Here is a 22,959-nt window from a genome sequence, read left to right on the forward strand (position 1 = left end):
CGACTGTGACCAGCTCAGCCTCAAGAAGTGGGTGCAGCATGAGAAGAGGCACTTCAAAGGGTGCATTGAGCCTCTGGGAGCCACTGTGGAGGAGGCACATTCTCCCAGGCCCAGGCCCAGCTTTGGGCTGGGAAGGGGTACAGGGTACCTTGCAACCTGGGTCTTATTTTCTGTCTAGTTAAGGGTTGGGTGAGGGGACGTGCTCAAGTTAGTATCACCTCAACCCAGAGGGCTGCTCTAGCTCTTCAGAGACAGAGTGTGAGTAAATACATTTAATATGACAATAGTATTAGAATAACAGTAATTACATATATAAAGCCTGCACTTCCCCGCCCACCCTCCTATAATGGTTTGCATAGCTCCACTTCCTGTGACACCCCAGAATGGAGTCACCAAGGACTACAGTTGACCTGGCAAAGATGAGTCTTCTGAGGGAGAGTCAGGGCTGGGAAGAAGTGGAGAACACGGGCTGACACGGAGCGGTGTCCTGCGAGTATGCAGTGGCCCGGCATGGGGAAGAACTGAACAAGGGATAATGTCTCCACCTCCAGGGTATGAAGGCAAGCAAATGTGGCTGCTCCGGTTCCGGCAGGAAGGCACCCGGCTGGGGAGAGCTAGAGATAGTGGTAGCAGGGAACCGCGCTGGTCCTTTGACCTCCTCTGTCCAGGAAGCAGAGGGAAGGAATTCAACGCTCTTCCAGTCCTCTACTATGTCCCATTGCCATCCCAGCCCAAACTGTGCTAAGAGGAGCGGCTGTAGCCAAGTTCTGGATCTTCTCTAGAAGCCAGGAGAGAAGAGGGAGATGGGTTGGGAGAGGGCAGAAGCTTCGGCTGGGGGAAGGAAGGAAGGATGGTACACGCAGGAGGGAAGGAGTGTTGGATGTGGTAGAGAGTGGGTACTGACTCACCCAGGTCACAGAGGCGTGGTGGGGTCACTCAGGGCCCGGGCGTGACTCTGAGGGGAGAGAAACTGCAGTGAATTTAAAGGATAAGAAATGACCACTTCCCTATATTTCTCTCTCCCCCAAGCTTGTCACTTCACCTCTCTTTCCTCCCAAAGTTCCTGAATTTTGCTGATTTAATCCAAGTCAAAACCAGGCTGTTGGCATTCTCCCCTTCCCATCCACTCCTGCACTATGCTCCTTATTACAGATTCCTTTTCACTTCTGACCTGGATGCCTCTCAGCTAGGCCTGAGGGAGAGGAGAGAGGCAGACTGGATAATGAATATATTCAACCTGTAGCCTTGCTGGGAGCTCACTGGTTTGCCCTGCCTCCCGTGGCTTGAATGATCAGAAGAGCCCACCCAGAAAGTGGCAGACGAAATCACCCCTTCCCTGCCCTCCTGCAGGGACTTACCTGCCGGGATAGCCCTAAGATCCCTCCACTGGCCAGAGTGGGAGTGCTGCTCCCAGGGTGGGGGGGTTGCAGGCTGGGGCTGTTTCTTGGTCCTGGGGACACATCTCCAGAAGAGTCAAGTGATTCTGGGGCTGGAGGGGAAGCTAGGGTGAGAGCAGGGTATAGAACCCCTCTAGATTACCTTAAGTAACCAAGCTGCTCCATCAGGGAAGAAAAAGCTCCATAGCAACAGGAAGCTGTGAGTCACCATAGCAATCCAGTTGCAAGAGAACCCCCCTACCAAGAGGCAGGAAATTGTCAGCAGCATCATTAGAGCAACCAGGGAAGAAGCGACAGGAAACTAAGGATTGCCGTGGTGAACCAGGAGGGTACAACAGGAAGCTGAGGCAGTTTCCATAGAAACCCAAGGAGAGCTAGAGAGAGAGGTACAGAGGAAGTGCTTCTTAGCAACAGGCTGCTGTAAGCATTATCCTAGCAACCAGATGGAAGGCTCTTTTAGCAATGGGGAAGCTGTACATAGTTGTCATGGCAACTGGGCTACTTGGCTAGAAAAAGGAATCGCTCAGCAGCAAGCAGCCTGAACATCACCACGATGACCCAGCTTTGGGAGCCACCCCTTGAGAGGTGCCTCACCCAGGGAAATTTGCTTGACGTCCAGATCCCAGGCCTCCTCCTCGACGCGGGCAGGCAGGGAGCAGGCTCCCGGTGAGAGGCCGGGAAGGGAGGGGCCGGCATGCTCAAAAGATGACACGGCCACGGAGGCCCGGGTGCGGGCGGCTGCAGAGAGTGGGGGGTGGGGGGTGGGGTGCTGGTGTGGGAAAGCCCTCCTGGCTCCCTGAAATGACCCTCAGTTTCATGGAGGGCCTCCCAGTCAGCCCAGAGTTTCTGGGAAGATATATCCACTCATTACCCTTCCTCACTTTCCACCACACCTCCCTACTGTGCCCTCACTCTCAAGGTCTTGACTTCTGGGGGCCACCCCCCAGCACTCTGGCTCTCACCTCTTCCAGTGAGCAGGGCACTCAGTGTCCGCTCCCCAAGAGCTTTGATGTCCAGGAAGGGTTTATTCCCAATGCCCATGGAGACCATCTGCTGCACCCGGAGCTCTAGGGAACAGAGACCCTGTTACCAACTTCATTTTGCCCCTCCTCTGCTCCAGCCCTAGCACCATCATGGGGGACTCTTCCTTCTGCTCGTTCCCAACTCGCATTCCTCTGGTGTCTCTTCCTGTTGACTGTCATGACGTGGATGGTGATGGTGGTCCTCGACTTCCTCCCTAGACATCTGTCTCTTCTCTCCTATATGTTGCAACCTGCCCATTTGGCATTCCAGCCACCCAACTTGTCTTCTAATACTCACTTTCTTTATCTTAGGCATTAAGAGCAAACTCACATTTTTACATCCCTTTACAGTAAGTGCTTGCACATATATCACTCTATTCAATCCTCCCTATCACACCAAGATGTAGGTATTACTTCCCTTTTCAGATGTGTGGAATGAGGTGCAGGGAGTTAAAAACAAAACAAAACAAAAACCAGCAACAAAACAAAACAAACTAGTCCAGGTCACAGAGCAAGTGAGTTCTGGAACCCAGGTCCAGTGAGCGCACTCTCTCTCTCTCCTCTCACTCTCTCTCGCCCAACCATTTGCTCTTGCTTCCCTGAAATTTGCCTGCTTCCTCTTTCCTGTTGGTACCCTGTAGACTAATTCCTACCTCAGCAAGCTCTCTCAGGTCAGATCTTGAATCTTCTCATATGTCCTCCTTCTTTCTCCATCCTCCACCCTGCTTTCCCAAGCCTCTCTACACTCCCCAGCTATCCTCCTGCCACAACCTTGACCACAAGCACACCCTCCCCCGGCTCTGCCTGATACCCTTGTTGTGGGCCGCCTGTCTCCACAGCAGCTGGGCAATAGAACTTGTCCACTTGAGTTTGATCTCTGGTGAGGCTGCCTGCAGAGTGTACGCCTCTCGTGCACGCCGCCGCCGAAACCACAACTCGAAGCAGAGCCCGCTGTCCCCGATGTTTTCTGTCAGCCCCATGTCAGCAGTCTGAGAAAGAGCGGAGGAGAGAGGGTGAAGACGGAGTGAGTCCTGGCTAGATGGCACCACATGGAAAAGCACTACACTTAGTCTGGCATCTGGTAGATGTTCAGTAAATGTTTGCTCAACACCTACCATGTGCCAACTGCTCTGCATTTAGTCTTCCTAACAACCATAATTTACAGAAGGGGATTGCCCAGAGACACGAAGCAACTTGCCCAAGGGCTTATCACAGCTTAGAGAAAGAGAGTGCAAACCCATGTCCACGTTATTCCAAACCTAGGCTTTTTTCTCTATACCGTACTCCCGCCTGAAGAGCTGGAACTAGTGTAGGGAGACAAAGTCTAGAAACCCTTAGAATCATGCCACACTGCCTGATCTGGGACTCTAGGTCGCCATTGATGTTTATCTGGATACCAGGCTGTTTCTGTAAAGCAGGGCCTCCCTCCTCTTGGGCTCTTCAACTCCATCAAGTTAAGCTATATGTATAATGTTCCTTCTCCTCACCCCAAAGGGACTACCCCTAACTCAAAAGGCATGTGTGTTCTTAATGGGAAAGGTCCTCCTCCATTCTGGATTGGAATGCCTCATGAGTCTCCTGCATGAACGATAAGGAAAACTCCATGGGTAGACCAATGACAGGGACTTCTATCACCCCGACACCCTAGCCTGATGGTAGCTTACAGGTCAAAGCCTGCTCTAGATGATGCAGATTCTGAACCTGGGTTGGGGTTAAATTTCCAGAACATCTGGTGTTCTCAAGAAGAGCACAACTTCCTGTCCTGTCCCCCCTTCCCACTCCAGGCATTGTACCTTAAAGGCCTGCTTGTAAACAAAGGTCTCTGACCCCCCCTCAGAGCCCTTGAGCTTGCTGAACAGGAGGAGATGCTCAAAGAGAAAGACATGACGAAGGCACTTCTTTCGGCCACAGATGACGGTGAAGGGGTCCCGGTGTAGGAGCTGTCCCTGCTCCTTCAGATCTATCTGGGGAAAGGAAAAGGAAAGGTCATTGGCCCTGGAGCCCTTTGTGTATATTTTATGGAAAGTAAAAATGGGATTGATGGGGCAAGGGGCCTAACACACTGGTTCTCAGCCAGGGGCAGGAAATCATGGAAGCCCTTGGCCTAGAGTCCATCCACTGGTCACCATGCACAGCACACCTGGCCTAGCAGCACAGCCCTGCTTCTTCTTCTTCTTTTTTTTTTTTGTGAGGAAGATTGGCCCTGAGCTAACACCTGCCAATCCTCCTCTTTTTTTTGCTGAGGAAGACTTGCCCTGGGCTAACATCCATGCCCATCTTCCTCCACTTTATATGGGACACTGCCACAGCATGGCTTGACAAGCGGTGCATCGGTGCGCGCCTGGGATCCGAACCAGCGAATCCCGGGCCACCACAGCGGAGCGCACGCACTTAACCGCTTGCGCTACTGGGCCGGCCCGCACAGCCCTGCTTCTGAAGATGGAAGGTACACCGCACAGTAGGGTTTACAGCCTCCCACGGGGAAGCCTTTGCATGTTGGGGACCAAAGCACTATTTGTCCCAGGAAGAGAATCAGCAAAGAACTGAAGGGGAAAGAGGTCTATCCCAGAGAAGGTAGGTTTCTTACCTGTTCTGGAACCTCAGGGCTCAAAAGAGACTAGGTAGAGGAGAATAAGGTAGGTGTTGAGTGTTGAGATGCAGGACGAAGTGCAGGGTAGATAGGGAAAGCTAAGAATTAGGAAAGGAATAGGAAAGCACAGGCAGATGTAGGATCATGGGATGTTGGGCAGGACATAGCTTCTTGATTCATAGATGAAGAAATGGAGGCCCAGTGAAGTTCAGTCATTTGACCAAGGCCATCCAGCTGGTTAGAAATTATAGCCTGGGGCCCTCTAAACTTGTATCTAATTCTCTTGTCACCAGCCCACGCTGCTTCTGAGGCCACGGGGCTAGGAAGCTTGAGCTGGAGTGATTGGAGCCATGGCCTCACCTCGCAGCCACGCACCGCCTCCACGGCCAGCAGGTCTCTGCCACGCGTCTCTTGTTCCCGGAGCAGCTGCACGGCGGCCCCAAGGGCCTGGCGCTCAGAACTCAGTTCAGGTCCAGCTTCCCTTAGCAGCTCCTCCAGGAGCCTCCCGTACCGGGCCAGCTGCTCCAGGGGCTGCTGCAGGGCCCGCGGCAAGTGAAGGCCACTTTCCATGGAGCCCTAGGTTGGGGAGGAGACAGGCAGGCATGAGGGGAGGGGCTGGAGCTGGTGGAGGCTGAGCTCTGCAGGGAAGGTGGGTGGTACTTCAGGCTTTTGAGGGATCCAGCCCAGATATACCCAAAAGGAAGGCGAAAAACCTTACTTTCCCCTCTCTTTCCCCCAGAAAGAAAGCAGGTAAGAGGCCTGCAAGAGAGTCAATCATCCTCTATATCTTGAAGGGGAATGGAAGAGGAATACAAATAATCCCTTATATTCTCTGGCTTTTTACTTTTGAAGTCACTTTCACATCTTCATTTTTGTTTTTTTTTTGGTGAGGAAGATCAGTCCTGAGCTAACATCTGTTGCCAATCCTCCTCTTTTTGCTGAGGAAGATTGGCCCTGGGCTAACATCCGTGCCCATCTTCCTCCACTTTATATGTGGGATGCCTGCCACAGCATGGCTTGATAAGCGGGGCATAGGTCTGTGCCCAGGATTTGAACCTTGAACCCCAGGCCACCGAAGTGGAGCACATGAACTTAAACCACTATGCCACCGGACCAGCCCAACTTTCACATCTTTTGATGTGTGGTCTTTTGATCCTCAGAGCACTCTGTGAGTTAGATATAGTGAATGTTGCCCCCATTTACTAGATGTAGAGACAATGGCCCAGAGGACTCAAGAGTCTTGCTCAAAGTCCCTCAGATGGACGAGGTAAGAACGCAGGCTCACCTGGCTCCTAGTCCAGTGCTTGCCACGCCCTCAGCAAGTCTGGGGGATTATTGGTAGGTGACATTCCTGGGCACATCCAGGAAAGCTTTTTTCTCTGAGAGATTTTGAGGTTGGGTGGGTTTTAGGTCTTCATGGCCCTCCCCTTCTCATGAGGGTTGGAGAAAAGTTACCTTGGTTGGGGGGCCGAGTGCAGCCAGACCGTTCTCCAGTTTGTGTCGGTGCTTCACATACTGGGCGTAAAGGCTGAACTGGTCCCCCTGTGGCAGGAGGGAAGAGGTTAGCCGTCCTGCGGAGGCCCTGCAGACCAGCCTCTCTCTTTCCTCTCCTGCATCCTCTTTGCAGCCCAGAGGAGGGACAGGCCACCAGGGAGCACTCAGTCTGCCTAGGGAATGACAGGCTTCCGTGGAGAGAGTGAGGGCCGGGCACAGAGGCTGAGTAGACCCAGAGGGGCCCAGAGAACAGCACTCAGCCCCAGAGTTTTGGACTGCACATTTTGGTTGAGGGTGGGGGTTGGGGCCACGTGGAGGGGGCTGAAACATGTGAAGGAAGAGAACCTGGAAGAAGTTTGAGAGGATCACTCACATGGCGAAGGAAGCAGGCCCCGATGCGCAGGGGGTGGGCAGCACAGCCCTGAAGCTCCCGCAGAAAGTGTGTCCGATGGAAGCTGCGAAGCCTCTCCCGGGCACTGAGGGCGGCGGCCCAGGTGCCCCGCAGCTCAGGGGTCAGCTCAGGCCCGGGGGGAGACACTGGCTCACTCAAGGTGGCCACGTACTCTTGCTCACAGGCGATCAGCTCGGACACCAGGCGCTGCTGAGCACTGCACGGACAACATGGAGTGGCAGAGGCTTCAGGCGCGGGAGGGAGTCACCACCCCCAACAGTGTCGTGTTCTTTTCCTGCTGGGCAGGTGGGCCTGCCTGTTGGGCACCAACTGGGCTGGGCTCTCACCTGATGCTTCGCTTGCGCTCCATCCGGGGGGTGCCTACTCCCCAGGGCCCGTCTGGGCCTCCGGCCCGGCCCAGCAGCACGTGTTCCCTGGGCGAGCACGTCCTGTCTACCACCTCGGTACTGGTGACCTCCAGGCCTCGGATGAGCACGGTCCTCGGCGGCCTGCCCTCTGCTTCTGGAGCCAGCTCAGGGCCCTCCTCCTCACAGTCCTCCCCACAGGGGGCCAGGGAGCAGTGGGATGGGGCTGCCCGTGGTCCAGGGCTGCTGGGGAGCAGCAGGGAGCTGAGGCTGGGTGAAGGGCTGTGGGGACCCCGCTGGGCTCCTCCGCTGCTGGTGCTGTCTGCCCGTCGTCGCCGGTGGCCCCGTGGACTTGCCTCCTCTCCCAGCTGTTGCTGAATCCTCCTCTCCAGCTCTTGGCAGCGGGCCCGGCAGCGGCCCCATTCTCGCAGGGCTGCTGGGCTGCCCAGGTCCAGGGCCAGGGCCCGCATCTCCTGGAAGGTGCCGGCGCTGGGCTCCGGGGCCCGCCGCAGGGCCAGGGCTGCCAGCACTGCCTCCCGACCTGGCCCTGCTCCTGCCAGCCTTGTGGAACCTTCATCCACCCATTCATGTGCCTGCAAGGCCAAAGGGGTTGGGAACAAGGAGGAGTGAGTGTCTGCGCCACTCCCACACGCTGCCCAATGGCAGCTCCTCCTCCTCCTCGCTGGTGGTTTCCCAACGCCCATCACCCTCTCAGTCCTCTCAGAACACATCCCCTCACTATCCCAGCATCACTGCCTAACCATGCCACTCTGAGCTGTATGGAGAAGAGGAGCCTAGGTGAAAGAGTAGCCAATATTTATATAGAATTTATAAGTAGCAGGCTCTGTAGTAAGTGCTTTTTATATATTGCTTATATAATCCTCACAGCAGCCCTACGAGGTAGGTGCCTACTGAGGCATACTCAGGTTGAGTATCTTGTCCCAGGTCATTCAGAAAGTAGGTGTCAGAGCCAAGGAGATGGCCTCCTGAGTCCCTGCTTTTAACAACTATCTGATCAGCCTCTCCAGGCAGAAGAAAGGCAATGGTGGGCACAGAAGGAAGAGGCTCTGCACTTACCTGCTGGAAGAAGCGCTGTAGACGCAGGGCTCGATGGAGGCCACTCTCAACCTGCTCCAGCCGCTGTTCAAAAATATCCAGGACCTTCTGGGAGGCTGTGTCCTCCTCCAGGGCCAGGGCCTCCCGTGCCTGGGCCAGGCGCTCCTGCAGAAGGGAGGATGCCCTCAGACCTGGTTCTCAGTCTCAGTCGATCTCTCCCTCCTCCTCACAAGTCTTGGCTCACCTGCTCCTCTCCCCCTTCTTACCTGAACCTCAGCACTGAAAGCTCGAAATCGTAGCTCTGTCTCCTGCAGGGCAGACAGGGAGTCCCCCGGCACAGCGAAGCTCACCAGCTGCTCCTCCCCTGGGCCTGAGAGCCACTGCAGCACCTGGGGCAGGCAGGGTGGGGAGGCAGGGCCGTGAGGGAGAAGGAGCCCGTGCAGAGGGAAGGAAAAGGAAAGCTGAGACCCAGTTCCAGCCCCAGCCTCCCAATCCGGAGGGCCCTGGGCCACCATTTCATCTCAGCTGTAATGCGCGGGAATGATGACAGTGAATGGCAGTAGTTTCCACAGGGGCCAAGTGAGAAAGTGGGTACGGCACCAGATGGAGGGGAAGCTGAGCTGGCAGGAGGCACTGAGGCAGCGGGTTAGGGTTCCAGGGCTATGGCTGGAGGTGAAATAAAAGCTGCTTTTATCTAAACCAAACTGCCTCTAAAACTGAGCCTGAGGCAGGTTGAGGGGAAGAGGATCGTTTGGATAACTGAGGGCCAGGAGAAATTTCACATTCACCGAGCCCAGGGATGGGTGGGCAGGGGGCCCAGGGCTCAGGCTTGGAGAGATGGCCCAGGAGGGGTGTGTGTGTGTGTGTGGGCACACACACGCATGTGAACAGCTCTAGTTGCCTATTATGGGGCTCTAGGGACTCTCATGTTGGTTCTGGGATATTTAACCAAAAAGGATGGTAATTTTTTCTCTGAAGAAAGGCTGGAAGCTAAGGTGAAACAGCCTGAGGAAGAGAAGTCTGAGAATGTTCCTAATAACCAGTGGCAACAATAGACAGTTCTATGGTCCTTTGCTGAATTCATTTGATCTTCCTAACACCCTAGTGAGGTAGGCATTATTATCATCCCCATTCTACGGATGAGGACTCAGGAACTCAGAGACGCTTCAAGACTTGTCCAAAATCCCACTTCTAGCAGAGCTAGAACTCAAGATGAGCACTTTAGACTCCACATCCTGTGTGCTAACATTTTTTAAACAGGGGGAAAACAGCTAATAAGCAAGCAAGCAAACAAATAGTAGGAGATACAACCCCTTGGATACCGGATGGAGGAAGCCAATACGCAGAAGTCCCAGGAAACAGAGAGCCCTGCCCCCACCTTCCTTTGACACTGACCCTGAGATGACCCTTCCCCTGATGACCACATGCAGGTCCATGAGGTGTTCACTCACCACGCTTGGGGCTAGCGAGGAACAATCAGATTTCAAAGCCCCCACTACCCGACATGGTAGGGTGGGAAGCAAATCTCTATGGAGATCTTAACCCCGGGAGAGAAGAATCAAGATTCAGAGAAGCCAGCTTTATCCCTGAATCTTCCCCACAAAGAGGCCCTGCTTCCCAAGGCATTGAGGGCTTCCATTGGTCTCTGCTTCCAAGGTGGAGGGAGGTGGGACCTTTCCAGCCTCAGGTCTGGGGGATGACATTGTATAAGGAGTTGAGGGAGCATGGGTGGCAGTGTAGCTAAAGAGCTGGTATCAGTAGATGCTTATTATTTTTAAGCTAGGGAGGTAGGCACTCCAGAGTCAATCAGCTCTTCCCAGAATCTCCCAGGGCACCCGAGCATCTCACACACACAATCTCTAAGGATCCTTGATCAAACAGTGGGGAGGGGGAGATCTGGCTTCTCTTCTTCACTGGTGCTGAGATGCTGTTTCTCTCTTGTTGAATCTCACACTGACCATTACCAACCTCCAGGGGAGGTGAGGAGGGAGCGAGGGCCATTCAACCAAGCCAGGTTGGGAGAACACCATCAACTGTAAGTATCAGTGGAAAAGGGGGTGCTGGAGGCCAGGCCCCCAGGCTGAGTGAGAGGCGAAGGGGGTCCTGGCTCACCTTCTGGAGTCTGTGCAGGCGTTGCCGCTGCTCCTGCTGTTGCACGTGCAGGTTGGAGAGGCGCACGAGCTGGTGAATGGCTTCGTCCACCTCCTGATACAGTGTAGCTGGGCCTGGGCCCTCCAGCCTGGGGAAGGAGCGGGAAGGAGTGGCGTAATGAACCATTGCCCTTGTCAAGCCTCCCCACTCCATCCCATCCTTGCATCCCAACATGAGAGGTGGCACAGCATCGTGGGTCAGACCATGGGTCTGGATTTGAATCCTGACTCTTCCATTTACTGACTAACCGAGGCCAAGATATTTAACATTTCTGATCCTCCAATTTGTAATCGTAACTAGCACCTAGGGACGTTGTGAGGGTTATGAGATAAGTGGGAAAGCGTGATATCTTGTCCAGATACATGCTCAGTAAGAATTATCTGGGGGCCGGCCCAGTGGCGCAGCGGTTAAGTGCGTGCACTCCACTTTGGCAGCCCGGGGTTTGCTGGTTCGGATCCCAGGTGCACACCGACGCACTGCTTGTCAAGCCATGCTGTGGTGGCGTTCCATATAAAGTAGAGGAAGATGGGCATGGATGTTAGCCCAGGGCCAATCTTTCTCAGCAAAAAAGAGGAGGATTGGCATAGGATGTTAGCTCAGGGCTGATCTTCCTCACAAAAAAAAAAAAAAGAAAGAATTATCTGGCAGCTAAGGTTTATTGGCAACCCTCTGCTGTGTCTCCACTCCGCACGTCCACCTGCCCCCGCACACCCGTCCCTCGTACTTGCTGCTGTGGGTGGAGCGCAGCCTCATCAAGATGGCTCCCCCATCCCTCTGCAGCTCCGTCAGCCGGGGATCCGCCAGCACCTTCTGTAGGGGCTCAGGCATTCCTACCGCCTCCTGGGGGCAAGGAGCAGTTGACAGTTGCGGTTTCACCAGAGAGTGCCTAGCCCAGCCCAGTCCAGCTCATCCCCATCCCCACCCCATCTCCTTTTACCCCAGCTCATTTCACACCTCTCCCTCCGGCTCTGCTGCTCCCTCCAGCTCCTCAATGGCTTGACGTACAGAGCCCAGCACACCCCGGCACAGGCGGCACAGCCTTGCCACATCCTGAAACACACACACAGGAACGACGGAGTCCAGGGACAGAGTTTTGGATAAGGAGCCTAAGCCCTATGGTGGAGGGGGAGCAGCCCCAGACACTTTTATGGAAGCAGTGCTGGGTTCAGTTCTTGACTTTGTCACCTACTAATTGTATGACCAGAAACCTCCTTGAACCTCAGTTTCCTCAACTGTAAATTTAAGATAAGACAACCAGATTTTGAGAGGTTTAAAGAGATGATGCCAGGTAAGTACCTAGTGTGGGCCTGGCACACTGCACAGCTTAGTAAACATGACTCCCCTTTCCCTCATCTGCACTGGCTCTTCACCCTATAAAACCCTCCTCTCTGCCTGTTCAGATTCACTTCCCCTTTGATACACAGCTTAGAGACCATGTTACAGACCCCCTTACTCAGCTCAGATCACGTTGACACCTCTTTTCTTGAATACTCACAGCACTTAGATTCATAGAATCAGAGATTACATCACAGTTGCTGTACTTTGTGGGCGAGGATCCTGAGGCCGGGATGTTGGTGCAGGGGAGCAGGTACAGAAAGGCACCAACCATCTCCAGAGTGAGATACAGGAGGTCAGCAGCCTTCCTGACTCTCAGCTCTTTCCAGAACCCCGGTGACACTATCTCGTACTCTTCTCCAGTTGTTTCTGACTTATCTCCCACCAAAAATTGTATGCTGCTTAATGTCATATTAAGAATTTATTTAATATATTCCTCCCATCTCCCCAGTAGCCCATGTACAGGCACAATATTTTGCCCATGGTTTGTGAGCCATAAATACTTGTTAAATTGAATGGAAGGGAAACCACTTTTTCTCAACTGCTTGGTCATGTCTCAGGTCCGCCCTCTCTCCTAGAATCTCCTCAGCTGGGTCATTCCTGGCTCTCAGTGTCCTAGGTAGAGGGGGTAAGATTTACCTGGTGTGTCTCTACCCAGTGGCTGGGAGAGGGCTCCCTGTGACCTCCCAAGTCCCACTGCAGCTCTTCTGGCTTGGCCACTCTTTTCATATCATTCTCTGACAGCAACTCAGCACCCTGTGGACATGTGAAGGCATGGGGTTTCTGGCCTAGGCACCCAGGGATTCAAGGACTGGCCTGGGGCTCCAGCCCGCCTCTTCTTCTCTCTCCACCACTGATGGGGACTGGGTGGGAGTGAGGAGCTCAAACCTGAAATCCATGGAGTTCAGTTGGAAGGCCATCATGGGTGAGAAGCAGTAGCCGCTGAACGAGGGGAGGGTCTCCCAAGTTCTGAAGGAAAGACTAATTCTTAAACTGTGGGCATTGGGTGGCCTGGAATGGGCAAGAGGGAAGAGTCAGGATCCAGGAGAACTACCTGTCTCAAGGGGTTGGTTACCTGAAGTTGACTCAGGACAGGAATGAGTGCTGGAGGCAGTGCGGGTGCCTTGCGAAGGTCCAGCAGGACGGACAGCCCCACTATCTGTAGATCAGGCCTGTGGGGGCAGAAAGAGCCAAGGAGGCAGTGTGCATGCGTGCATGAGTCTGTGTGTTGGGGGGATAGCGGCACAGGGCCTGGTTTTATTGTTACTAGTCCTCAGGAGCAGTTAGCTCCTGGTGTGTTTGGGAGGCAATGGGCAAAGGGCCAAAGTCTGGGATGTGTCTCCAAGAGATGGGGACCTAGCGATCAGAAGCCTATATTCACATGGCTACTGGGTCACGGGATCAGGGTCTAAAAAGTTAGGAATTCCACGTGCTGAAAGGATATGAATTCAATGCCAGCATGTAGCATGGGGTCTAACAGGTTCTTGGTGCTTAATAAATAGCTGTCGAGTGAGTGAATCAACCTCCTGATAAACTAGGTAGTGTCTTAGGATATAGAAAGTCAGCAGAGTTGATTTGAGGATTGATGAAGACATCCTGGAGGTCAGGAGTCAGTAAGGTCAGAGGTCAATGACTTGAAAATCTGAGAGTTGAAGAAATAGGTGTCCTAGAGGTCAGGAGGTCAGTGTCCTGAGAAGAGAGGAGGTCAAGGTCCACATGACTCAGGAGGTTAATGTCCAGGGTGCCAGTGCTTCGTTACCTGAGCAGTGAGTGGAGGTAATGAAGAGCAGTGCTCAGCATGTCTCGGGACGGTGGGGGCTCCTCAGGAGGGCACGGTGGGGTAATGGTCAGCAGAGCTCGCCCACTCTGGTCCACCCCTCCTGAGGACACAAAACGGCCAGGCTACCCTGGGTGGGGGCAGGCCTTGGCTACCTCCCACCCACCCGACCTCCCTCCGCAGCCCACCCTGACTGCTTCTCTTTCCTCCACTCCTTTCCCTTCAACCACTGATGTCCACTGACCAGTCAGGACAAGGAATCCAGATGCCATCAAGTCCCAAGCTACATCAGGGTCATCAGAGATGGAGACTGCAGGGGCCTCTTCTGAGATGCTGTCCCCTTTTGCTTCCTGCACAGTCTCCAGGGGTGGTGTTAGGGGGTCAGACAGGAGCTCTTCTGGACCTGTGGGTCCTGCACAGACACAGACAGAGCAAGGGGCCTGAAGTGAGGATGGGTCTGGCTGTTCTGCTCCCAGCCTCCCCTCTGCTCCTCCTTCAGCCCCCTTCCCTGGGCCCAACCTATGCTGGCCCTTGCCCTGCTGGCCTCTGTGTCGTCTCACCTGCCATGGACACCAGGCTCGGCCCCTCCTGCTCTCTCTTTCTGGCCCTCTCTTCTGCAGGCCCACAGGCTTCTGGGGACCGAGGCTCTTTTTCATCTGCTGGTTTGAGTTCCTCTTTCGGCTCAGACCCTGGTTTCCCCGAGCCTTTGTGCTCCTCCTTAGCCGGGCTGCATCCTAGAAGCTTGTGCTCATTTGGTGGGGGCAGACTGACAAGGGCTTCCTGGTGGCTGGTCTCTTCATTGTCCCCAGGACTTAGCGGGGCACTGTCCCCTCCTCGGCTAAGAGCGGCTCTGCCTGCAGCTCGCTTCTTTCTCCTGTTTCCTTTGCCTGTTCTCCGAGGAGTGCCAGGCGGTCCTTCAGCCCCCTGGCCTGCTCCTCCTCCAATCTCCCCTGGCCTCAGGGGGCAAGATTCAGAGGCTTCCCCCAGCGCCTCTGCTGGGGGCTCAGATACCTCCAGGGCTGCTGCCTCTGGGAGTGCCTCAGCTCCCAGGGGAGACCCAGGGGAGGCTCCGGTGCTGCTCCCCTCACCAGGTGGACGTGACCCATCCTGGTCCCGAGGCCCCAGACCCTTCTGGTGCATCCACGCCCGGTGTCTCCGGTGCCGGCCCTTTCCTCCAGCACCCTTTCGGGTGGGTACCGTCCTGGTCCTGGGGAGGCCCGAGGAGCCCTCAGCATCTGTGGGGCTCCCCATCGCAGGCAGCGTCACCTCCAGCAGCTCCACATACTCGCCCTCAGGTCCTTCAACAGGGGCATTGTGCCCATCCCCAGGACTCCGGGTGCCCAGGGCCTCGTCAGGGAGTGGAGGGTTGGGGAGCCCTGGGGGTCCGGAGGGCAGTTCTGGGGGAAGCGTGCTTGGTCGATGTCCAACCATGAGGCCCCCTTTATGCACAAATCGTGGGCAGATAAGCTCAGCCCAGGGCAGCCGGTGAATCCCAGAGGGCGCAGACAGTAGGCAGGTGCTGAGGCGACCTGTTGGCCGGTCCTTATTGATGCCTTGTAGCCACTCGGGTGTGAATAGGTAGGCACAGGCCTCATTGGGCACAGGCAGCTCCTGCACCCGCCCACCCCCTGGGGCCAGGCACTTGAGTGCCAGGCGGGGTGCTTGGGCTGCTGAGGGCACCACTTGCAGGTAGAAGTCTCCCGGGCGCAGCAGCTGCCAGGGCAAGGCTGCTAGCTGCACCACCACCTGCTCATGCAAGCAGAGGGGCCAGCCCTCATGGAAGAAGAGGAAACCACTGTACTGGGCCTGGGGAGAGAGGTGGGAGGCTACACTCAGGCCTCTGCTGATGAAACCAGCAGGAGGGGAGTTAGAATGGGACCACCCTAGGCAGGAGTAGCCTTATGCCTGGTGGGTTATAACCCCAGGGGAACAGGAGGGGATATCTTGGGGTGTTCATGTGGCGGAGGATGGGATTGGGACTGGTTAGTTTTCTGGTGGTGGGAAGCCTTCTCTAGGAAGCTAGTTCCATGTGTGGGAGGGTAAGAACTGAGTCATTACAAAGACACGGTCAGCAGATGCCATTGTCTTGGAGGAGTCAGAGACTCTTAGGAGGTCTTTATATCTGCAGAATTGACTCTGTTGAGTCATGTCTGGGGGAGTTAGTATCTTGAGAAATTGCTATGAGGGGGGAAATGTCTGAAATTGTGTCTGGAGGGTCAGGGTCTTTGGGAGTTGATGTTTCTTAGGGGGTCAATATTTGGGGCAGATGAGTGTCTGTGCATGTGTTAGTATCTGAGTGGCTGGTTCCTCTGGGAAGATCAGTGTCGGGGAGGCAGTGTCTGTGGGTGGGGGGAAATTAGTCAGTCTGGCTAGTCTCTGGAGTGAGGTGGTGGATCTTAGGGGAGATAGAACCAGGATGCATGGCCACTCACACAGGCTTCCTGCTGGACCTTGGCAAGCAAATGCTTGGCGGGTACCAGGAAGTCCAGCGTGTACCTCAGTGCATCTTCCCGATAAGTCCTCTCCACCACCTGGAACACCTGGCCCAACAGTGTGGGGGCCGTCGCCTCAAAGGGCGGGTAGAGGGCGGCAAGCGTGCTCTGGACACAGTCCTCCACTGGCTCAGGCTCCTGGGAGAGACAAGACCAGGCTGCAGATCTCTAGAAATCACCCAAGCATGGCTCTTTGGGGACCACACTGGTATGGGGCTGGCTGTGTCTCCCAGAGCCCCCATCATGTACGTAGTGTGTGCACAGAGACGGCATGCAGGAAATGCTGGCTGAAGGAGCCCGGGATGGGAGTAGGGTTGGGCCAGTCAGTGAACAGCTTAGCAGGACACTCTATATGAGAGCTCTGAGGCTTTGGTTTGGAGATCCAGGGAGAATTTTTTGTGAATGCCTCTGATCAGGGCTGTCCCCGGTTCTTGTGAATTACATAGGTTCTCCTCAGGAGGAGACAGGCTCCTGGGCCATTCATCAGGGGACTTACTGATGGCTAAGAGCTCTAGAGGGTAGGGGGCTTTCACACAGCCATCCTGCAAGTCCCTCCTCACAGGGCCTACTATCTGGAGTCCCCCTTCTTAAGTGGAAGTGCCAGCACTCACGAACAACCATACGCTAGAGATGGTCATTGGGTGGGAAGAAGGGGGACTGAAGGGCTGTCTGTCTTAGTCTTTCTAGCACCCCTGTCCCAGAGTGGCTCTGTGGGTTTGGGTTACAAAGACCCTGGTGGGGGCAGTTGATAGAGGAAAAAGTCACAAAAGGAACATGTGGGAAAGGGACGAGGAGGCCTTGATTGTATGTATTATCTGATTCCAGGAGGACCTCTCTGCCAACCTCCACCTGGAGCCACTGTGTCAGAAGACTCAGCCCTACTTTCTCCTGACTGGCCTCCCTAAGTGAATCAATGCGATATCTTTCTCTAGCCCATAACCTAAACAACCACCCCTCAAGCTATTCCTTTGCAAACTCAGGTCTCTTTAGAGATGGCTTTGAAGTTCATTTTATCAGATTTCTTTGCTGTAAATGGGCAAGGGAATGCTCACCGCAGTGAGCATCTAGTTCTCTTCCCCCATCCCCCATGCCCTGCCTTTGCCCTGAAGACAAAACTGCATATTTTACTTCGAGTCCCGCCAGCCAGAGTTGCCCGCCTGTCCCGACCGTCTGAGAAGCTAGGGCAGCCACTCCACAGACGGACATTCAGTGCGTCAGCACAGAGACCGGGTCCCAAGGTGTGTGGGCGAGCAGACAGACCCCTCAGTGTTCCGGGGACCCGGCCAGCGCTGTGAGCACGGGTGGGGGAGGGTGGAGATGGGCGGGGGTGAGGCAGAGTGGGCCGTCCGCTCCGAGGCCAGGAGGGGGGAGCTAGAGCTTGAGCGGCGAGGCAGCTGCAACCCATTAGGGGCGGTGAGCTCATGGCTGAGCGAGAGTCTCAGCCACAGGAAACGGCAGCGGCAGGAGGAGGGTCTGGGGTGGGAGGCGGCGGGCAGGAGCACAGAGAGCGGGCCTCCGGCCGGCCAGGACCAAAGAGGAGACCAGAGAGACTGAGTCAGCTCTCCCTGGCCCAGTTCCTCTTTCTTCTTGCTCCAGCCTCCCTGCCAGGGGTTGCCCTTCCTTCTGCAGAGGAGCAGCCCCGGTAGTGCTCCTCCCCCTCCTCCACTCCCTGCGGTGAGCGCCCCCTGGCAGGGCCTCTCCCCCTCCTCCACTCCCTGCAGTGAGCGCCCCCTTGACCGTGTTCTCCCTCCTGCCCCCCGCAGTGGGCGCTCTCCCTGGCAGTGCCCACACCTGCAATGATTCTTCAGAGAGTACTTCTGGAGTGAAAGTTTCCAGGATATTGTCCACTCCGGTTGGTATGGGCTTCCCCTCAACAGTGCCCTCCTGCTTCCTGTGTCCTGAGTTGCTGCTGCCAGGGTCCCCTACCCCCTGCAGGGAGCTCCTGCCAGGTCTCCCTCCCCACTGCAGCCAGAATGCTCTGAGACAGTGCTTCTGTTCCCCGCAGCGTGAGCTCCAGGGCACTCCTCGCCACCCCCAATCCCTTGTCTGTTCTGGCAGCGTCACGCCCCCTGGCACTGTGAGCCCCCCTCCCTACTCTGTCCACTATCCTGGGGCAGCCTCTCTCCGCGGGAATTTCCCTCTTTGGCCATGTCCCTGGCCCCAGCCCAACCACAGCTGTGGCCGGTCCCCCAGGGCCGGATGGGTGGGCCCGGCTCACCGGGCTGGGGACTACTGGGATGGAAAATGGTGGTTCCAGGCAGGTCAGTTCTCATGACCTGAGGCCGGGCCCCTTCCAGGGCCGCTGTAGCACCAACCCGCAGGGGTCTCCCGCGGGTAAAGAGCTGGACCGAGAGGGGGAGGGAAGATCCTGCAAAGGAAGGCAGGGGTCAGGACAGAGGAGGGCGGTGGGGGTGGGGGGTGGGGTGGGGAGGTGTGTGGATTAGGGGTGAGACCAAAGGGACGATGGGGGAGGGGTGGAGGAGGAAGAAAGAAAGGGTGAGGGCAATCAATACTCGGTGAGGACAGAGCCAGACAGTGGGGCAGACAGACAGACAGATCAAAGAAAAGAAAGGGGGATGGGAGGGAGGAGAGCCCCTGGAGCGCTCAACAGTCCAAAGCAGGCGCAGGAGGCACCAGGCTGGGGGCTGGCGGCCCGGAGCGGGCTGCGCGAAGGCAGAGGGGTCACCGGGGTTGCGACGCGGGACTCACCATGGCTCGGCGCGGGGCCGCGTCCGACGCTCGGGCGGGCGGGACCGGGCGCGCCGCCGCCTCCCTCCCGCCGCTAGCGTCTCGCAGGGTCTGGCTAGGGGACAGCTCCGGCCGCGGTGGCGGCTCGGCCCGCTCGGGCTCCCAGGCCGCGGGGCCCCGCCAGGGAGGGCCGAGACGGCCGCCCCTCCCCGCCCCGCCCTTCAGTGCCCGCCTCCGCCTCCGCGCGGGACCCCCTGCCGGGACTCCCTCTCCCGCGCCAAGCCCCTCCGCCGCTCCCCTGACGCCCCAGCCGATCTGCTCTGCTCTCCCGCAACCCTCTTCCTCCTCCGCCCCGCCCTCCAGTGGGTAGCCCCGACCCTGACCCTCGGATGCCCGCCCCGCCGAGGATGCCTCTCTTTTCCCGCCTCCGCCTTCTCCCTGCGGGATCAGTTTAGCCTCCGCAAGGGACACTTCAGTGGCTGAGGCGTGCGTGAATTCCCTGGGGTCCCCAGCCTAGGACTGGAGTCATTTGGCGGCCGGAAGCCTCCCGACCCTAACTCGCCTGGGAACCTCTTCTCCCCTCGGTTGCCAGACTCCGGCAGCACTTGGGGCTCAGAAGAGACCCTCAGGCCCCTGCACTCCTCGGGTGGAGCGGAGGGCAGGGAAATCAGGGGATTCCTCCCACCCTCCAGGGGCTTGTCTGCCCTCCTCTTTCCCCTCCCATCTCCTGCGGCCTCGAGCCTTCGGGCTCCGACAATGGGCTTCTCTGTGCGGCCTGGGGAGGGCGGGGGCGTGGGGGGAATTAGGGAGCGGTGAAGGCGTGGGGTGGGGGGTGGACATCGTGGCTGAAGGGGGGCAGGGTCCCGGGATCAGGATCCTCCTGTAGGGCGTGCCCTGTGGCTGACGTTGTCTGAGTTCTTTCCTCGCTGTCTCTTCGCCTCTGCATCCCCTCTCTCTCCCTTTTCGGCTAGCCGAGGGAAGGCACCAGACCCCCAGTCAGACCCCATGATTCGAGACTGGATGCCAGACCCTTCCACTTTGTGGGGTGGCGATAGAGAGTCTCCCAGAGCCGCTAGGGCTCCTGGCCATGGGAATGGCTATCTGACGCAGGAGACAAAGAGGGGTAGATTAGTTAAGAAAGTGCTAGCCTCACTCATCTCCACCGCGTCTGGATGGAAAATGAAGCGCTGCGAAGGTCTCCCAGGAGAGCTGGGGGAGGCTTAGGCATAGCAGGGAGATGCCTTGCCCCTCCTCTGAGCAGGCACCGGGAAGCCCCGCAGGGGCTGGGGGAGCACTTCCAAAGGGTGGGCATTTGAGAGGAGATGGGAAAGCCAAATAGTCCCCAGAGAGGGGCGTGAAGGCATGTGCCACAGCGGCTGGGGGGTGGAAAACGTCCTGCCGGTGGATGCAACTCCCTTGAGGCCAGAAGCCCGGAGCCTATGGCCAGTCGTTGGAGAAGCGGGGAGGAGGGGCGTCGTCTAGGTGATGGGCTCTTCTCTCACCTCCTCAGAACGCTAAACTCCACACTTTGTCCGCTCTGCTGGGTCTGGAAAAGAGGAGAGAGAAAATGTTCATCTTCCTTGGAAGCAAGAAGATCCCTCTGCTCCATTGAGTAGAAAAAACAGTCTAGGGCAGCAACCGCCAGTGACTTTCTTCCCCAGAGGTAGTGGCAGGGAGCTGGAGGTCTTTTCCATCAATGGGTTATGGGGCCCTCGAGTCACCGAGACTCGGCAGGTTCCTTACAATTAATGCCTGGGAACTGGAAGAGTGAGATTTTGCTACCCCCTGGTGTCCACTCTGTAAATGCTGCCCAGTAGGTGGTTACAGAGGCCAGCACTGAGGAAACTTTCTTAGAGGATATATTATGAGTCTTATTCACTTGTTTCAAATCCAGCTCACCCATTCCCAGTGTTGAGAAAGAGTCTGAACCCTCTCTTACCAGGTCTTACATTCCCTATACTCAAGCAAATTGTTTGGGGGAACAGTTGGTAGCCTGGAAGGTTCCCACAATTAGGAAGTGGAATATGAATTAAGCTGGCTATGGGAGTCCATAACTCCCTGGAAAAAAAGAGTAGATCATTTTTCTTCCATGGAAAAAGGGGAGCCATTGAAAATTTTTGAGCCTGTAGGGTGAGGGGGATTGGATGCAGGATCTGGGATCCAGTTACTCCTTTCCAGGAGTGATTTTAATCTGTGCTAAATTAGAAAGGTTTATTTTATTAAGTAGAGTGACATAAATGCTTATAGTGGTTAAATACCACTTCCTTCAAGAAAAGCTCGTACCTAAGAGAGTGTGTGTATGTGGTAGTGTGTGTGTCTGTACAATAGTGTGTGGATTTGTATGTTTTTGGGAGATGTGAGGAGAAGGATTCTAATGGAGGAATCAGGGGCTGGGGTAGCCCAGGCTTAGGAGCTGTCTCCTGCATATGCCAACAGTTCTCACCATATTTCACCAATGTCAGATTCTTTGGGGCTTATTAAACTCCCATTTTACAAATGAAATTCTGGCTTCTTGAGGTTAAATAACTTGCTGTAAGCTACACAGTAAGTGGAGAAGCCAGGATTTGAACCCACGCAGTCTGACTCCAGAGCCTTCACTCTCAATCACTAAGTTCAGGGCTTCATCTAAACTGTCAAAGTCCATAAAAGAAGCGCTTTGAACCCTACATTGCCTTTTCCACCACCTAGCTGTCATGTTAAAAAATGTTAACTTTATTTTTGTAGTAGCCAGTGCTGAAAGAGTTTCCAAAAGTGATAGATATGTCCCTGTGGGTCAGAAAATAAAAGCTTTTTTTGCCCCCTAGACTTGTTCTAGAGTAAATAATAGTTAAAATAATCCCCAAGAAATTTCCATTGTAGTTCTTAGGGGGACGTAGTGTTATCTTAACAAGAGAGAAGCCGGAAGAAACACCTGTGTCTGTAGTGTTTATTGTCTGGCTTATGTGCACCAAGAGCTATCATTCTCCATAAGGTTGGGGCTTTAGTCTGCCCACTATTTGTCCACCTGGAGAGTAGCAGTGACTAGGACTCTGCTACAGTCCCATGCCTCAAGGTAAGGGGAATTAATGAAGGACAACAGGGGTGATTTTAGGAACAGGGAGGGACAGATTTGAGAGAACATGTTTTTGTTACCTGTGCCTTCCAAGGAAACGGGGGGCCAAATCTTAGTTATTTTAGGATAAGAAATCTGTGTAGTATATATATGTTAATTCTATTTTTTGTTTACTGTCCTCCTTAGTTTTGGTTTTATTTTATTGGTAATATTCCTTTAAAAATTTACAACTTGTCTTCTCTGAACTAGGTGTCACCAAAGTCCACACCACCGACATCTTGCCTGTGCTAGTGCATTAGTTCCATAGTTGTCTGCCTGCTCCCCTCTTACCTCCTGACAAGCCATTCTCTGCACCCTGGTCAGAGCTATCTTCTAAAAACTCCAATCAGATCACATCAAGCCCTTCCAATGGCTTCCCATTTTTTTTTTTTGTGAGGAAGATCGGCCCTGAACTAACATCTGCCAATCCTCCTCTTTTTTGCTGAGGAAGACTGGCCCTGGGCTAACATCCATGCCCATCTTCCTCCACTTTATATGGGACGCCGCCACAGCATGGCTTGCCAAGCGGTGCGTGCCAGGGATCTGAACCGGCAAACCCCGGGCTGCCGCAGCGGAGCGCGCGCACTTAACCGCTTGCCCCACTGGGCTGGCCCTCAATGGCTTCCCATTTGCATCGTGACTCCTTTATGCCCATGGCTCCAGCCTCATCTCTTACCACTCCGCCAATGTGGTAAGCACTAGTGACCCTTAGCCGTAGTGGCCTTCTTTCAGTCCTTCAAGTGTGCCTTACTGATTCCTAACCTGGGAGCTTTGGCTCTCTTTGCCTTCTGTCTAGAGGCCTTTTTTTTTTTTAACAATTCTAGTGGCTGGCTCTCATCTTTTGGGTCCTAACTACAGTGTTGCATTCTCAAATGTCTTCTCTGCCCACCTGGTCTAAAGTGGTCTCTCACCCGTTGTCCCACCCAATCATGTTATTTTGTTTTGTTTCCTTCACAGTGTCTATCTCTATTTGATTATGTATTTATTTATTTGTTTCTTTCCTGTCTCTCAAAATAGGCCCACCCTCACCACCATATATCATTTAAAAATAAGCTCCATAAAATCAGGGACCTTGTCTATTTTGTCACTGCTGTATCCTAGGTAGTGTCT

General features: G+C 55.1%; 1 protein-coding gene and 1 pseudogene across 3 annotated transcripts; one reads left to right on the plus strand and one right to left on the minus strand.

Moving 5' to 3' along the window:
• Positions 1 to 257: 257 nt before the first annotated feature.
• On the minus strand, positions 258 to 18,943 carry ARHGEF40 (Rho guanine nucleotide exchange factor 40). 3 transcript variants are annotated; one of them, XM_014780529.2, is made up of 22 exons: positions 18,780 to 18,943; positions 16,011 to 16,208; positions 14,139 to 15,384; positions 13,823 to 13,990; positions 13,561 to 13,681; positions 12,877 to 12,973; positions 12,690 to 12,770; positions 12,441 to 12,557; positions 11,421 to 11,516; positions 11,191 to 11,306; positions 10,428 to 10,554; positions 8,582 to 8,704; positions 8,337 to 8,480; positions 7,242 to 7,852; positions 6,877 to 7,111; positions 6,465 to 6,551; positions 5,370 to 5,585; positions 4,213 to 4,383; positions 3,231 to 3,408; positions 2,360 to 2,464; positions 1,359 to 1,489; positions 258 to 955 (listed from the first exon to the last, which is right to left on the minus strand). In XM_014780529.2, exons 1-22 carry the CDS (start codon positions 18,780 to 18,782, stop codon positions 914 to 916), a joined length of 4,413 nt encoding a protein of 1,470 aa, XP_014636015.2. In that variant the 5' UTR covers positions 18,783 to 18,943; the 3' UTR covers positions 258 to 913. The 3 variants fall into 3 exon arrangements, with proteins under 3 accessions (XP_014636015.2, XP_087280324.1, XP_014636017.2); XM_087424198.1 differs by having other exon boundaries at positions 1,359 to 1,501; XM_014780531.2 differs by lacking the exons at positions 258 to 955; positions 1,359 to 1,489 and adding an exon at positions 1,539 to 1,771.
• On the plus strand, positions 18,781 to 20,215 carry LOC147917475 (uncharacterized; annotated as a pseudogene).
• The last annotated feature ends 2,744 nt before the right edge of the window (positions 20,216 to 22,959 follow it).

This window comes from Ceratotherium simum, chromosome 3 (genome assembly GCF_057802395.1).
Source record: "Ceratotherium simum simum isolate JZ-2026a chromosome 3, ASM5780239v1, whole genome shotgun sequence".
NCBI lineage: Eukaryota > Metazoa > Chordata > Mammalia > Perissodactyla > Rhinocerotidae > Ceratotherium > Ceratotherium simum.